This window comes from Syngnathus typhle, linkage group LG7, assembly GCF_033458585.1.
Source record: "Syngnathus typhle isolate RoL2023-S1 ecotype Sweden linkage group LG7, RoL_Styp_1.0, whole genome shotgun sequence".
NCBI lineage: Eukaryota > Metazoa > Chordata > Actinopteri > Syngnathiformes > Syngnathidae > Syngnathus > Syngnathus typhle.
In genome coordinates, this window is record NC_083744.1 from 13,950,877 (window position 1) to 13,962,648 (window position 11,772).

The window sequence follows — 11,772 nt, forward strand, 5'->3', positions numbered from 1 at the left end:
CTCGTAGCCACCGGCTCGTTTTCTGACTTGGCAAAAGTAAAAGTGCTCAAGAAATAAACAAAAACCCTATTTCTTCAATTAGCTAGCTAGCTCGCTATCTAATTGACTTTTGGATGGATGGATGGATGGATGGATGGATGGATGGATGGATGGATGGATGGATAGATGGATAGATGGATAGATGGATAGATGGATAGATAGTCTACATTTCATTCCCAATCTCATGATCACGAAGCTCGAGTCATATTTGCATTTTGGCGTCGTTAGCGCTCGGGGCAATGCTCACGAAAGCGGGTGACCCGCCGCTTAAACAAAGCCGTCCAAATTCTTTTGCCACTGCGAGTGGTAGAAAAGATTCAAGATTCAAGATTCAAGAGTTTTTTATTCGCCATGTTTGAGCGTGCCAAACAAGGAATTTGACTTCGGTAGAAACACACCCTCTGTTCAACATTTAGGTGACTAACAACATTCAGGACATGTGAATAATGCAAAAACAGTGTAGACAAATTCAAGAAGGTGTGAGGAGCAGGATGTTATTGCACAGTAATGTCTCTGAGACTCTATGAGTGGTGTGAGTTCATCAGAGCAACAGCCTGGGGGAAGAAGCTGTCTCTGTGTCTGCTGGTTTTGGCGTACCGAGCTCTATAACGCCGTCCGGAGGGGAGTAGTTCAAACAGACTGCAACCCGGGTGAGAAGGGTCTGTAGAGATGTTCCTTGCCCGATTCCTGGTCCTGGACAGGTACAAGTCTTGGATAGATGGGAGGTTGATTCCAATGATCTTTTCTGCAGTTCTGATTGTCCGTTGTAGTCTGTGCTTGTCTTGTTTGGAGGCCGATCCAAACCAGACAGTGATGGAGGTGCAGAGGACAGACTGGATGATGGCAGTGTAGAAGGTCTTCAGAAGCTCTCGCGGCAGGTTGAACTTCTTGAGCTGTCTCAGGAAGTACAGCCTCTGCTGGGCCTTCTTCCGGACAGAGTCTATGTGGCCGGTCCATTTCAGGTCCCGAGAGATTGTGGTTCCCAGGAACTTGAAGGTGTCTGTGGAAAGAATAGTATTACTGCGGATAGTGAGGGGTAAAAGTGGTGAAGGGTCTCGCCTGAAATCCACTGTCATCTCCACGGTCTTGAGCGGGTTCAGCTCCAGATGGTTTTGACTGCACCAGTGGACCAGCCGCTCCACCTCCTGTCTGTACGCAGTCTCATCACCGTCCTGGATCAGTCCGATGAGAGTGGTGTCGTCTGCATACTTCAGGAGCTTCACACGAGAGTCACCTGAGGAGAAATCATTGGTGTAGAGGGAGAAGAGCAGTGGGGAGAGGACGCACCCCTGAGGGGCTCCAGTGTTGGTGGTCCGGGTGTCAGATGTGGTGCCCCCCAGCCTCACACGCTGTCTCCTGTTGGTCAGGAAGCTGGTGATCCACTGACAGGTGGAGGCAGGCACCGCAAGCTGGATGAGCTTCTGTTGGAGGATGTCAGGGGCGATGGTGTTGAACGCCGAGCTGAAGTCCACGAACAGGATTCTGGCGTACGTTCCTGGGGTGTCCAGGTGGTGCAGGATGTAGTGCAGTCCCATGTTGACCGCATCATCCACTGACCTGTTTGCCCGGTAGGCAAACTGGAGGGGATCAAGCAGGGGGCCCGTGACCTCCTTCAGGTGGTTCAGCACTAGCCTCTCGAACGATTTCATGACCACAGATGTCAGTGCGACGGGTCTATAGTCATTCAGACCTGTGATGGCGGGCTTCTTGGCTACTGGAACGATGGTGGAGCTCTTGAAGCACGAGGGCACCTCACACAGCTCCAGAGAACGGTTGAAGATCCGTGCAAAGGTGGGCGCCAGCTGCTCAGCGCAGACTTTCAAGCAGGAAGGTGACACGCCGTCTGGGCCCGGTGCCTTCCTGGTCTTTTGTCTCCGGAACATCTGGCGCACTTCCTCCTCGCGGACCTGGAGTGCGGGCGCGGGCTCTGCAAGAGAGTGAGTGGGTGACAACGATGATAGAGGTGTGGACAGAGCAGTTGTGGGGAGAGGTGAGTATGTAGATTGTGTTGCAGGAGGTCCCGTTGTGTGGGAGGACCGATCAAACCTGCAGTAGAACTTGTTTAGCTGGTTAGCAAGTCTTGGGCTCTCTACAGGACGGGTGGTTCGTTTCTTGTAGCCCGTGATGCTCTGCAGACCTTTCCACACCGTTGAGGGATCAGGATTGGCAGAGAGGTGTCTCTTCAGGTTCTCCCCGTAACACCTCCTGGCTTTCCTGACCTCTTGGTTCAGCGCGTTTCTGGTCTGCCTGAACAGCTCGCGGTCGCCACTCCTGTAGGCCTCCTCCTTGACTTTGCGCAGCCTCCTGAGGTTCGGTGTAAACCAAGGTTTGTCGTTGTTGTACGTGCAGAAGGTCTTAGTCTGCACACACAGATCCTCACAAAAACTGATGTATGATGTGACAGTGTCAGTGAGTTCATGCAAGTCTGAAGTTGCAGCTTCGAAAGCTCCCCAATCGGTGCAGTCAAAGCAGGGGGGGCATTTTGTTGTGTCATTGCGCGGGAACGCAATCTATCAGAGCGCTTCGGCAGGGCTTATGTGCTCTTCTTAAACGTCCCCCGGCGCTTAGGAAACTGCTTTTGTTCATGAGCCTGTTCTTATCCACCAAGATAAATTGTCAAGCAGCAAATTGAAATGACTTTGCTGTGGCACTTTGATACAACGCTCCACTGTTCAGGGTCATGCATCAAGATGTGTTTGGGAGGAAATTCTCATTTATATATTTTTTTATAATATTTTCTTGGTGTGTTTTTTTTTTTTTTTTTGTCATAGCCCAAAGCCGAAACGATTTTTCCTCTGTGTGTAGAGGTGTGGTCACGCGGGCGCTTGTTTTAAATCCTGAAATTCTTTGCAGGTTCAACTTCATAGGTGTCCTCAAAGGAAAGTATATGAAAGAATGTTGTTTTTTGTTTGTTTTTTTTTAGTTCAAAAGCAAAAGAGGCTGGTTCAAAGGTGGAGGACAAAAAAGTTGCTGGCTTGTTTTGATGGATGGCGAAATGGCAGCCGTCGCGGGCACGCAATGGGCGAGCTGCCTCGGGAGACGGATAGCTTGATTGTTCCTTTAATTGGTTCGATGCCGTCGCATTCCTGCTTGAATAGGAACCACGTCGCATCATAACACGCTTGGCTGTCTTTGATGGGAGATTTAAGATGTTGGAATGAAAACAAATCACACGCCAGCGCTGGAGAGTGCCTTCCTTCCAGCACGGCTCGATACTTCCAACCCGATAAAATATTCGGCACATATGCCGGTGTTGTCATACCTGGGTGGGCCACCGGTAAAGACTTCCGGCTGTTTCTTTATCGGAAGGTTTCCCTGTGTGTGACTAAGAAAGGAACGTCAATCAAATTCAAGCAGTTTTTTTGCCACTCCCGGTTGATGTCTGTCAAAAATATATATAAAAACAAAGCACCTTGTTCATTTCAAACAACCACATACTGTATCTTAACACTTCAGTCTGCTGGCTTAATGCTAACACTACGTTACAGCAAAATTAAAATGCCCTCCATTTTTAATGAAGTAATTTCTTACTAATAAAATTAAGACTTCTAGAAAAAAAAATTGCCTAATTTACTGATTCATTTTTAACAGTCGTGGTTTTGCAGTAACAATAAGACAATTGATTCTATATTTATTTCTTAATCCAAATTACATTTTTATTATATATATATTTTTTTGTTATTTATTTTTTTCCTCATAAATTACTCCTTTACTGTGAACAAAAAGTCATAAATAGTAGTCAAATTAAGGCAGTATTATTACCATATTTAAATGAGACACATTTATTATATCCTCCATTAAAAAAGCATTACTTAGCGCTACTATTCGCACTCGACATGTGAGTGAAACCTCGTTGCGACGTGGAGGTAAGCATGTGATTACTCTCGCCTGTCTGCGTGCCCTCTGGCTTCCTCCCACTGACCTAATACATGCAGATTAAGTTAATTGGATCTTGTAAGCGGCCAGGAGGTGTGAATGGTTATCTGTCTCCTTCCATGAGCCACGTTAGCGAGCCAGTCCGGCCTCTTGCTTCGTATTGTCACCCAACATTGTTTATACGAATGTGGCTTTGGAACACAAATGGTTTAAAAAAAAAAAAATGGTGGCATCATAAAAGCTCTGCTGTGTCTTCTTTATAGGTGCCCATATAATAAAGAAGAATCGCATCGATTTAAAATTAGAGCAAGCACACGAGATAAGCGCTTACCTCATTTTGCTCTTTTCTGCCACACTGGCACTTTGCGTCACCTCTCCGAGAACTCATTTGCAGCTCATTTTCCGAGGGCTCCTCACTCGCGCAAAATGACTTTTTTTTTTATTGCCAGACTCTCACGTCAGTCACAATTAAAATCAAGATATGCCACGGCCGTCCGTCCGGTTCTGTCACCATCAGCCTTAGTAGCGGCTATGAAATCTCAATTATTTGTGACTCTAAGAAGCCATGTTTGCGTGTTAGCCGCCTTTCACTGAAGCACCACTTTAGCCGCAGTCACAGCTGTAAACGCACCAGCCTGGAGACGTGCGCTCTCTGGAAACTTGATGAAATATTGTGGCTCGGCACAAAAACATTATAAGGATTATAAGGCACACTTAAAATACGTTGATAGGGACCAGAAAACATTCGGCGCGAGCTAGCAATCTAACAAACGGCTAGCTTAGCGTTAGCCATTGTTAAATAAGTTTCGGTATCACATTTAAGATGTATTAAATGTTTTTGTAATTTGGGGGGAATTTGTCAAGAATGACTCAGTTGACTTAAAGGATCTTCATCGGAATTTGTATTTGTAATACTCAAACTTTAAATAATTTTATGTGTATCTTAATTATTTATGTGGTATTAAGTGGTTTTGATTTTGTGCAGTGTTTTCGTTCAACTTCCTAAAAGCAGGTGACGGGGACTGGGCATTAGCGAGCGCAGCACCTGCACAAGAGGTCAAGCCCGTCGTGAGGTGAAGTTCAGGTCGACTGGCACGGCGTCTGTCGGTGTTTTCAGGACAACAGCTGTCCGCTGTTGGAATTCTGCACCTTGTTGCAGCGACCGGCTTCTTGGCCAGGATTAACGCTCTGGCGTCCATCTGTCGGGCATCGGTTTACATTTAAGCCCTGCCATTTCACAGGCCCGCCTGCGGTCAGCCACTCCGCCAGGCAACCAGCTTTAGCCGCCCAATGATACGAGGGTCAACTTTTGTATCCTCTTGAAATTCAGCAGGGCGAGCAATATTGACGTGAGCTCTCTCGGATGACGATAGACAAAATCTCCTTTTTACCGGCCATCAAAAGATTCTCATTGCTCAATATGATTGCTAGTGTCATTGATTTTGATCGAACATGATGGAGAAACTTATTCTTACTCCACATTGTTTTCTTTGTGCCCTGTGATTGACTAGCGACCAATCCCGGGTGTCATCCACCTTTTGCCTTGAGTCAACTTGGATCGGCTCCAGTTTCCCGCCACGGCAGACTAAAATAAAATCCATAGCCTATGTATAGATGCCGTAGCTAATACAACGTCCCATGAGCGCATACGCTATTGGTGTAAGGTGTCGAAATAAATCAAGTAAATACAGGTGAGTCCATTCAAGCATAGCCTTACAGCTGACTAAGCGCTTTGGCAAAGAATGAGCTTGAGAGGCTTTTAACGCTTTGTCCCGCAACACGTAGTGTCAGCATCACAGCAGGGGGATTTTCCCAGAAGCTTACAGGTATTTACAATGGCGGTGAGCGGCGCTCTGGACTAATGTGTTGTGTCAGGTAGACCAAAGCTAAAGCCTCCGCTCAAGTCTTTGACCAGCCCACACAAGCATTTTAATTACGCGGGGCAATTACTTTGGAAAGTCCAAAAGCCGACGCGTGAAATCTCTTTGACGTCAGGTTATATATTTATCAATACCGAATATCGCTGAGGAAGAAAGACGGATGGAAGAGTAATGAGTTTTGGAGCAACTCATTTTTGTATTTGTTTTTGCTGAACTGGTCGCCAGCCAATCACAGGGTAGCCACATAGATCAACAACTTTTCACTTCCTGAATCGGAAATGTAGAAATAAAAAATTACAGACAAACACTCCAGTAATCTTAAATAAGGTGCAGTAGCTTTTTCGCAAACCATAATTGTCCAAGTAATTAATCTTTGCTAATCAGTATTGTGATTTGAAGCAGTCTTGGACCAGTGAGCCTTGGCTTGTTTGAGTACTGTTGGCTCACCGTTCCTCAACCGTATCCTTTCCTTTGAGAGCGCCCCCGCCCCTCCCCTCACGTCACCTTAATTAATGGTATCCTCACGGAGCGTCGATTGGAATAGAGAAGTTCATTCGTTCATTCAAAGGACATGCCTGCAAGGGAGCGATAGCGATAAATCATGACATGAAGCTGGCCCGTTGCGTTTGTTTGTATCTGGCAAAGGAACGTGACCTGCTGAATGCGCAAACATGGATTATGATGGGATCATTGGCCCGATTGGGCCTCGGTGGTAATCACGTCAGTCGTAATCTCGTCGACTCGCATCCAAAATCCTTACGAGAGAAGCTGACGGGTTCTGGCGTTCTCTCTTCCCTGATCGATATGGCTTAGTGAAGAAAGATGATGGAATGCTCTGCAAGGCTGTTGGTATAATCAACATCTCCATCATTTTGATTAAAGATGCTATCATGGGATGTCTAGTGTTTGCCTTTGACCTCAGAGGGTCAAACATGAAATAGATGTTGTAGACTGAACTGACATGCCATCTGTCTTGTGGTTGAAGTTTTTCACAGTTGCTAGCAACACTTGGTAGCATCCCAACAATTTGCTCGTTCTGTATCTTATGAGACAATAAGATACGGTTCTGGCGGTTTTTTATGTTTTGCTCTTCAAGTTGGGTCAATGCCAGCATACAGTTCTTGTATCACAAAACATGTGACTGAGTTGTTGAGAACAGCATTTGGGTTCAGAATAATTGTGGTGAATCCATTTCAACAAGTTCTTCGAACACCCGGGAAATGATGATTACGCAATCATCCTTTAAGTGCAGATTGCTAGCAGATTGCACCATATTACCATCTTTGCTGTTGGAATACGACTGGTGGTAATTTAATCAAGGTTGACATAGAATCGAAGTCTTAGATAGTCCTGTTTTTATTCCACGTTTTCTCCATGTAGACAGCAATTGTCAGCTAACTATCCAAACCGTTAACCGACATCTTCCGTCCATTTTTTTTTCCTGCTTTAGTAGTATCAAATTGATAGAAAGGAAGACTACAGGGTGCACCTTAGTGGAACAAACCCTTGATGTGCACAGTGAGAATTGGATTGCGGGCTGAAAAATGTTAATCTTAGTCGCAGCTGCACTCCCGTCCTCGGTTATTAGGATGATAGCAGTCGCTGATTGATCACCCACGAGCCGTGCAGTGGGAACGGCGCTCGGTAGAAAAGCGGCAATAACGGGCCGATGGCAGATGTGAGTGGATTGCCGCCAATGTTTGATTTTCCAGTTCTGTGCTGGGGAAGTGTACATACTTTTTATTGTCCAGTCGTTGGCTTCAATCGAGCCGCATGGAATGATCCTTTCCTGGTGTATTTATAGGAATAGCGTCACATGAGAATGGGTTCTTATTAAAAATGTATTGATTGTTGAACAAGACTAAGCCTGCTTGTGCCTGTCTGGCGCTGATATGGCTTTTCTAACGCAACACTGCCTTGTTCTTCCAGGTAACCGATAAGATGGCGGCTCAGGAAGCGACCGGGCACAGCTTCCTGGTGACGTGCTGGCAGCCCGTTCTGATCCTGATGCTGGGCACCGTGCTGTCCGGTTCCACCACCAGCTGCCCGTCCCGCTGCGAGTGCAACGTCCCGGAACGTAGCGTGATGTGCTACCGCAAGAAGCTCATGACGGTTCCCGAAGGGATCCCCGCCGAAACCCGGTTGCTGGACCTCAGCAAGAACCGCATCAGAACCATCAACCCCGACGAGTTTGCCAACTTGGCTATCCTGGAGCATCTGGAGCTCAGCGAGAACACCATCTCCACGATTGAACCCGGCGCGTTCAATAACCTTTTTGGCTTACGGACACTGGGACTGCGTAGCAACAAGCTCAAGCTGATCCAGCTCGGGGTGTTCACGGGCCTGAGCAATCTGACTCAGCTGGACATTAGTGAGAACAAGATTGTCATCCTGCTGGACTACATGTTCCAGGATTTGTACAACCTACGCTCGTTGGAGGTGGGCGATAACGACCTGGTTTTTATCTCCCATCGCGCTTTTCACGGCCTGAGTAGCCTCCAGCATTTGAGTCTTGAAAAGTGCAACCTGTCCTCTGTGCCGACGGAGGCCTTTACCCACTTGCACAGTCTGATCACGCTCAGGCTGCGCCACCTCAACATCAACGTGATTCGGGATTATTCCTTTAAACGTCTCTTCAGGCTCAAAGTGCTGGAGATTGCCAATTGGCCCTATTTGGATACAATGACCCCAAATTGCTTGCACGGATTAAACCTGACCTCTCTGACCATTGCGAACGCTAACCTGACCTCCATTCCTTACGTGGCTCTCCGCCACTTGGTGTACTTACACTTTCTCAACCTTTCCTACAACCCAATCCACACCATCGATGGGAATAAACTGCACGATCTGCTGCGTCTTCAGGAGTTTCACCTGGTCGGAGGGCGACTGGCCATGATTGAGCCCTATTCTTTCCGGGGTCTTAACTACCTGAAGATTCTCAACGTTTCGGGCAACTCCCTGACCACTCTAGAGGAGTCGGCGTTCCATTCAGTGGGCAATTTGGAAACCCTGGCCCTGTACGACAATCCCCTGGCCTGCGACTGTCGCATGTTGTGGGTCTTCCGGCGACGCTGGAGACTCAACTTCAACCGGCAGCAGCCCACCTGCGCCTCCCCCGAGTTCGTCCAAGGCAAAGAGTTCAAGGACTTCCCGGACGTCTTGCAGCCCAACTACTTCACCTGTCGCAAATCCAGGATTAAGGATCGCAAGCCGCAGCAGCAGTTTGTCGACGAGGGCGCCATCGTTCACTTCGCCTGCGAGGCCGACGGCGATCCGGCTCCGGTGATCATGTGGCTATCCCCGCAGAAGAAGTTCATCACCACCAAAACCATCGGAAGGATCTCCGTGTTGCCGGACGGGACCCTGGAGGTCCGCTACGCTCAGATTCAGGACAACGGAACGTACGTGTGCGTGGCTAGCAACGCGGGCGGCAACGACACGTCCCTGGCTCACCTGCACATTCACAGCTATTCGCCCGATTGGCCCTTCCAACCCAACAAGACTTTTGCGTTCATCTCCAACCAGCCAGCGGAAACCGGCGCTAACGACACGCGAGCTAACGTCCCGTTCCCCTTTGATATCAAGACGTTGATCATCGCCACCACGATGGGCTTCATTTCCTTTCTGGGCGTGGTCCTGTTTTGCCTGGTGCTGCTCTTCCTTTGGAGCAGAGGCAAAGGCAACACCAAGCACAATATCGAAATCGAGTACGTGCCGCGCAAATCGGACGCTGGCATGAGCAGCGGCACGGCCGACGCTCCTCGCAAGTTCAACATGAAAATGATTTAAAGACGTGCAAGTAATATAAAAAATAAGACATTTTTGAGGACTAAGCACTGGATTTTGGTGTGGCCACACAGAGAATGACTCAAGAACCCGAGAAGGGCCGTCGCTGACTTTCAAACGAGAGCCGATGAAAGCATGGCCGCCGCAACGTGGCTCGTGGGCCCCATTCTACTGCAAGTCACGTTAGGCATAAACAGTTCATGTTCCTGTGGATCGATAACGGCATAAGTATAATTGACAAGAGTTACACCCACCCGAGCTGCCAGAACGCGAGAGGTCCATGATGGTTCCGTGTCTGTTTTTCTTTTCATTTGCACACCGCCAACCCCCAGGCAACATGGCAAGTTCTGAATGATATCCAGCCGTGACCCATTTTCAAGTTGAAAATCAATACATTTCATCAGATGAGTGTTTGAAGTATGACTGCTTTGTCCTACTTTTATAGTCTTGACTGCAGCCGTTAATAGTCTGATCAGCCATCAGTGTCAAAGTCATCGATTGGAAATGCCCTCGTAGGTAAAGGACATCTGAGAAAAAAAAGGGTGTGTTGTTTGAATATTGTTTGGGGAAAGAAAATTGCTACTGGTGCCTGAAAGAGTTAAAAATTTGAAAATTCATTCATCCCCAAAAAAAACTATTGGGGTAAATATTGAGTATAATTTTTATGCATTTTTTTCAATGCATTTTTCCATTGAAAATTGTGTTGACAAAATTTGGAAAGTCATTCATACAAAAAAAACGATTGGGATGAATATTGTGTATATTTGTATGCATTTTTTTCATTGGAAAATTTGTTGACAAAATTTGGAAATTCATCCATCCAAAAAAAAACATTTGGGATAAATATTAAGTATATTTTTATGCACTTTTTCCATTGAAAAATTTGTTGACAAAATTTGGAAATTCATTCATACAAAAACCTGTTGAGATCAATATTGAGTATAATTTTATGGATTTTTTTTTTACTTGTTCCATGTAATTCCCCTTTCTCATCGTAGAGCATTTCAAATGGTCCTCGACTGGGAGGCACGAATATCACAATACACAAAAGCACAAACCATCTGAAAAAATGGAGAGAGTTGAGATTGAGTGGGAATAATTACAACAAATTGCAGATGAAAAAAAATCCTGCTATGGTTTAATTAAAGAAAATTAATTTGGAAATTGTAATACTGTGTTAAATTGCTCTAATTGTTCGAAAAGAAAGAAAGAAATATTTTTGTTGCAATTTTTGCATTGTTTAAAACACCCAATGTGAACCCTGCATCCACATTTGGAAAGATTTTTATGTAATATTGGGAAAACAAACTGGTCAGTTATATCAAATTTAAGCATGAATTTGAAGAGAGGGTTTTTTTTGAGTCAATGCTGCATATTGATAATTCCACTCTCAAACAGCAGTTTTTTTTTTTTTTGTGTCTGTCTAATATTTCATTGCTGCTATCACGAAAGCTGTGGAATCGATGATTATTCACACGTTAGCCCCCCCCCCCCTTGAATGTCAACATTTATTGTCCTCCTTGTGAGAATGTTGTGCTTCTTCTAGCCTTAGTTTCTCAATTGCACACTGTGGAGAGCTGGCGCGTGAGCCTAAAGGCGGCCGGCAGCTCCATAACGGGGCCTCGCCGCAGACAGAGATGCGCTAATGGGCTGTGCGAAATGCGCGCGGCGGCCACAGCGGCGGCCGCATGGATGCTTTTACCCGTGGATGCAATGTGAAGCAGCTTTGGTGTAATCTCTTTTGCATAAAGGAGAAAGAAAAAAAAAAAAAAAGCAGCCGGGCAAAATGGCTCACGGCTTATGAATGCTGTCTGTGTGTTCAAGGTGTGGCTACTGTTCCTGACATCTTTTGGTCCTGAGTCAACTAGGAATTTATGTTTTTTGGTTTGTTTGTTTTTTTTGACCTTGGACTATAATGAACATGTAGTCCAAGCCAACTTTTTATGAAAAAAAAAAAGATACTTAAAAAAAAACAAATATATGGAGAAAAAAAATCATTCAATTGTTCTGTGCAATAAGGTAATATGCAGATTTTTTTTTTTTAATTAACAAAATTTTCTTGATGTTGAATTGTTGACAATATGGTATGTTGTATTAAACAATCTATGGAATTTTTTTAAACACACTCTGCTTCTGTCTTCTTTGACTACAGAGATTTTTCGCAGTCCAAAGTCCGTATTCGTGGTGTCTA

General features: G+C 45.8%; 1 protein-coding gene across 9 annotated transcripts in view; it reads left to right on the plus strand.

The window, feature by feature from the left end:
• Positions 1-11,558, plus strand: part of lingo1a (leucine rich repeat and Ig domain containing 1a) — a 174,731-nt gene extending 163,173 nt beyond the window's left edge. For all 9 annotated transcript variants that reach the window (XM_061284260.1, XM_061284259.1, XM_061284258.1 and 6 more), the window contains one exon: positions 7,725-11,558. In XM_061284260.1, coding sequence (XP_061140244.1) covers positions 7,737-9,584 — 1,848 coding nt within the window. In that variant the 5' untranslated portion in view covers positions 7,725-7,736 and the 3' untranslated portion in view covers positions 9,585-11,558. The remainder of the gene's footprint in view (positions 1-7,724) is intronic.
• The last annotated feature ends 214 nt before the right edge of the window (positions 11,559-11,772 follow it).